The sequence below is a fragment of the Seriola lalandi genome, unplaced genomic scaffold (assembly GCF_002814215.2).
Source record: "Seriola lalandi dorsalis isolate HSWRI2012SDOR001 ecotype SW California unplaced genomic scaffold, Sedor1 jcf7180002052132, whole genome shotgun sequence".
In the NCBI taxonomy this organism is placed as follows: domain Eukaryota; kingdom Metazoa; phylum Chordata; class Actinopteri; order Carangiformes; family Carangidae; genus Seriola; species Seriola lalandi.
In genome coordinates this window covers 213,206-218,625 of record NW_019522685.1, presented here as the reverse complement: position 1 = coordinate 218,625, position 5,420 = coordinate 213,206, and the positions used below count along the sequence as shown (strand labels likewise).

The 5,420-nt window shown below is 38.1% G+C and overlaps 1 protein-coding gene across 1 annotated transcript; it reads right to left on the bottom strand.

The window, feature by feature from the left end:
* Positions 1–605: 605 nt before the first annotated feature.
* Positions 606–4,677, bottom strand: kcnj12a (potassium inwardly rectifying channel subfamily J member 12a). The gene has a single exon (XM_023400122.2). The coding sequence runs from the start codon at positions 4,515–4,517 to the stop codon at positions 3,216–3,218; it is 1,302 nt and encodes a 433-aa protein (XP_023255890.2). The 5' UTR covers positions 4,518–4,677; the 3' UTR covers positions 606–3,215.
* Positions 4,678–5,420: the final 743 nt, after the last annotated feature.

The following is a 5,420-nucleotide window of genomic DNA, read 5'->3' as shown; positions in this document are numbered from 1 at the left end:
TGATAAAAACAGATAAATATTGATTGCTATATTCTATCAAAAAGAACTTTGTATAAAAATAAGCAGGTTTGTTCAGCCTGACTGCTCCCTATTATAATTTTTATAATGTTACTATGTTTTTTTTTACACTATAAACCTATTTGTCTAAAACTTTTATGTGTTTCTTTTTTAAGGGCTCAGGTGGGCAACATCAAAGTTAAAACAATCTCTGAAATAAAACAAAAAGAAATGATTAAACTATGCATTTCAGTGATGCAGCATAGAAGCTGATGACGCTTCACCTTTTTTTTTTACCACTGAAATTTTGTGAGTAGGTGCAGAGGCTTCACACATCAGTGTATAGAACCTTCTCAGAAGGCAATGAGCATAATAAATGTTTAGGGTTGGGTAAAGAACGCTTCACTTATTAGACAAATTTTATTACATCCTACAATACTCTAAAAAAGCAACATATAACCAAGGGATATCATAGAGTCAAACATACTGCTAGAGTTAAATGACTATTAGGAAAATATTAGTCATTGTGACCAACATAACAACCATTTTATGGTTCTCCTCTTTGTTTTCATGTCGTAGATTTTCACCACATCCAGTAGGTTGCCATCTTTACACATATATAAAGTTTTATGTGCGAAAGTTAACTGAAATTGTTTCAGGAGGGAATAAAGGATCATTTTAAAATTCTATTGTCCATGCCGAAGAAAAAAAGTTGTCATGCATTATAATTTTGTCTCTTAAACTACTGTATATAGTGATAGCAAATGATTGAATCTATAAATACAACTTTAAGTTTTAATCGATTTTGTTTTGAGTTTTGATTGAACAGGAATTTGCTTTAATTAATGAGGAACGAAATCTGTAAAGAGACCATTTACAAACTGGGGATTCAGACACCTTTTTGTCATATGACTACCCATTTTTCAATATCAGTCTAAACTGTTTTTAGATTACCTTAAGAACAATCACTTTAAAACTTGGGTCTCAGCTACACTCCATTACTTTGGTATCAAATCTGAGTTAAACATCTGCACAAAGAAATCATATGCATACAAGTACAATAAAAACAAAAAAACGTAGGGTCATTCTCCTCACACCATTACGTTCACTTGTTATCTGTGAATCAAGAGTTATAAATATGCTTGTTCACTGTATTACAAGAGAAACATTAAGAATATGCTTACTAAAATTATTCCGAAAGATGTGCTTCAGTGTTTATTGCTTCCATTCAGACCTTGGTCCAGTGTCGTAATTCACCATGTTAGCATATTGCTAGAAATGCATTTAGATGTCTACAGTGTGTGATGTTTGTAAATGCCAGAGGGATCAATATGAGGAGGGAGAAAGGAGTGAGTGATTTTGTCTTTGCAGTGCTTTTGCTCATGTATATGTTTGGACAGGAATGACAGTAATAACAGGTTTTTAGCCATAACATAGTGTTGGGCCCATTCATTTTACTCGTTAAAGGATACATTTGTCATATAATAATTGAATAATATCTTGTCTTGTCTATAACCCAGGTAAAATTAGAAACAGACTAACTCTGTCATTAACATTATAGAGAGTAGCTAAATTTACTCACTGTTGATGTTAAATGAATAGAAATGTAGGCCCAGTTACTGTAAATTGGCTTATATGTTTGGAAAACCTAATTACCATATCGTGCATAGTGCTGTGGACACTTCTGCCCTTATGGCACTTGTTTGTTTAGCATTTGAAGTGGATGTTTGTTGGGTGCTTAGAAACACCCAGGCCTTACATTTCGAATTCAGCTTGATGATAGGGCAACTCTCTGGCATCAGAAAGAAATGCATCAGGAAAATGAAAATTGAAAATTTTTAAATATATTTAAGTTTATCTCTTGTCAAATAGATTAGATAAATGTAAACAGCTACTATTGGGAAATTGGGTTTATTTTTTTTAAAGGCTGTTTTTCTAAGCATTAGGCATTTACTAAAGCAATGTCAATACATAATTTCATCTCACCCAGAACTCAATTCTTATCCCCTGATACATTTAACAATATGCATAGATTCATTTTTAAAGAGAACAGAAACAAATTGTGATCAATTTATGCCAGATGTTACAGTCTTAATTTCCAAATGAAATGGAAGAAAACTTTTTAAATACTGCTAACATACAGGTTTTAGTTTACCTTAGTTTATTTTTCAAGTTGTGAAAGTAAAGGTAGACTTTAAGGTGCATTTCTTAGTGGGGTTACAAAGTACAAATTGCTGTTATTTATTTATCAATTTGATCAATGCAGACCTGAATATTGCATCATGTATCTTGCAAAAATGAAATTTTGTGAAACTACAAAATGTTTGTTTAAGTTGGTTGTCCACTATTTGTGCTTTAGTTTTACTTTACCTGACTACTTAGCAATATTTATAGGCTAGTACAGCCAAAGTATGATGTTAGTGGCTTGTAAGATGTTTGTTTTTAAGAGAAGATTAAAATATGAGGCATTAAGAGATTATATAAATAGTGTTTCTCTATACAGTTATATATCTGTTCAACATATTCCTTCATGTTCTTTATAGTGCAATTAATTTAGCCTATTCTCCCTATATTGGTAGATTTTGGGATCACATCAATACCAAAATGAAGGTGTTGAATTATGTTGTTCTAAGTGGCTCATGGTCAGATGTTTTGTCATGGCTCATTGCATCTGAATTCTACAGTGCATGAATTTTCAACGTGTCACTGAACGCAGGTCCAGCAAATTACAGCAATGCAAGGAGAGCTTAAGAGAAGCCTTGTAACACTGTTATTTGTGCCCAAGAACAAGTTGAAATAGCAACTTCTAATTTTTTAGAGGTGCTTTTGGAAACTGATACTGCACACAAAACATAACTTACCTAAGTAATGTATTTACACCTAAAATTTGATTACAAGGTTCTGTCATAATAGTTTTTGATGCTCTATCATTGAACACTCTTAACTCAAAATGACCATGTGAAAAAAGATTCAAGTTTCCATGAAGGAAGAAGGTCTTTCTCTAGCCTTTTCCTTGATTGTAGACATTCCTCACCACAATTTCTAAGCTGTGTACTCTTGCTTTCCCCCTTTCCTTCCAGATAAGTCCCTTTTATTGTCGTCCTATTTCTTTTCCAATCTTTCACAGTAGTCAGCTTTTCCTATGGCACTTTGCATTGTTCTGCATTATTACCCTTGGATAAGATTATTGAAAGTTAACCCAGGGTCATGGGTAGAGGTCATATTTCCGACTCTCTACGATATGACCTTTGATCCAGTGCCCTGGTGGCTTGTAAGCGTTCAAACTCATGTCGGCTGTTCCGGTCTGGACTGAGGTTCGCCAGTGCCCTGCTCCCACCACCTACATCCTCCTCCTCATCATCGCGGTTTAGGAAGGCCAGCTCATTTTCGTAACAGAAGGAGTTAGAGCTGGGGACTAGGAACTTGTTCTCCACCATGTCCTTGGCACTGCAGCGGGGGGTGGACGGCACCTCGTAGGTTTTGTGAAAGTGAGAGTAATCCACCTTGTACAGGTTCTTCTCCTCAAACAAGACTGGCTCGAACCGGTGACCCCAAAGGATCTCAGAGGCCAAGTAGGAGCTGCGAGCTTGCGTGGTCATGGCGGTTGCTTCAACCATCCCCTCCAAGATGACGACAATCTCAAAGTCTGCTGTCTCCAAGTCCTGTTTGCTGATCCCAAAAAGGGGGCTCTCCTCATCTATCTCATGAAGAATAGTGATGGGTGAAACCAAGAAAATCCTGTCCAAGCCTTTATCAAAGCCCACATTAATGTCTATCTGGTCTAGAGGAATATATTCCCCCTCATCTGTGATCCGAGGTTTGATGAGCTGTGCCCTGACATGCGCCTCAACAATGTGGCTCTTGCGAAGATTCCCTACCCTCCACATGAGGCACAGCTTTCCATCCCGCATGGCAATTACCGCATTGTGGCTAAACAACAGTGTTTGCGCTCGCTTCTTAGGCCTCGCCATCTTGGCCATGATGGCGCCAATCATGAAACAGTCAATGATGCAGCCCACTATGGACTGGAAGACCACCATAAAGACAGCCACTGGGCACTCCTCAGTCACACAGCGGTAGCCATAACCTATGGTAGACTGTGTTTCAATGGAGAATAGAAAGGCAGCCACGAATCCATTGACTTGTAGGACACATGGAGTGAAGTTGTCATCTCCGGCTGGGTTATCCAGATCGCCATGCAGCAAAGCAATGACCCAAAAGGCTAAGCCGAAGGCCAGCCAGGAGAGAACAAACACAAGTGTGAAGACTACCAGCATCCATCGCCAGCGAATATCAACACATGTGGTGAAGATATCAGCCATGTAGCGTTGTGACTTGTCGTCCATATTGGCAAACTGCACATTGCACTGGCCATTCTTTTTGACGAAGCGGTTGCGGCACTTGCGGCGTGTGTGGATCTTGCCATTGCCAAAGCCGTTCATGCCATGCATGGTAGTGAGGCGGAGGCCCTCTTCCTCTGATGACACAATGCTGTAGCGATTGATCCTTCCCACACTCATGCTCCCGGCGGCACCTCCAGCTGCAGGGTCAGAGCAGAAGGGCAGGCCTGCAGTCCCAGTGTGTGATCGTGGCCCCTCACAGCTTGATCACTGGCTAAGCTGCATTTTAGTGAGTCATAGACAGGGAGCTGGGTTGGGAGCCTTGTGCTTTAATCCAATCCCTGTAGAGTGTGTCAGGAGAGAAGAATATGAGCATCTTTCTGTGACATAATGGTCAAACCACCATACCTGTGTATGAAACATCACTAAAGAGCGAACTATGAAAGCTTTTAGAGACTGAATGGCAAAACATTGTTACATAAGTAATACTCAAAACAGATTTTTATAACTGGCCCAAAAAGAAGGCTCCTGATATTAATAGGTGATTACACTAAATGAACCGTCTGTGTGTTAGAGCCGAAATGACCAATTCAACATTATCACTAACAGTTTTTTATCTTCTTCTTATGTGGATTAAATGCATTTATACTGGGCCGATACACGAGATTAACCTGCACCAGATTAACCTGGTTTTGATTTTTGATATGTACTGACATCTATTTTTCAGCAGTTTCTCTCAATACATTTCAAATTAATGAATTACTATTTTATCACGTTTCTCATGTATTACTTTATTTGTGTGACCATTGTTTATTATAAGTTCTCCCATTAACTAATGTCCACGTGAACTAGAGTGCAGCTTCTGTTGAGTTTATCCTAACACAAATCTAACTGATAGTAAATGTAATAGGAAATAATTGATCATAGCAATAAGGTTTAACAGTATGTTTACATTGTTATGGTTTATACTTCTTTCCCAGTACAAGGTTTATAGTGTTAGTATCCATAATAACAGTTTCTTTAGTTACTTCACACACCCTCTCCCCGCCATCTTGCTCTCTTTAAACATCAAGACTCAAAATC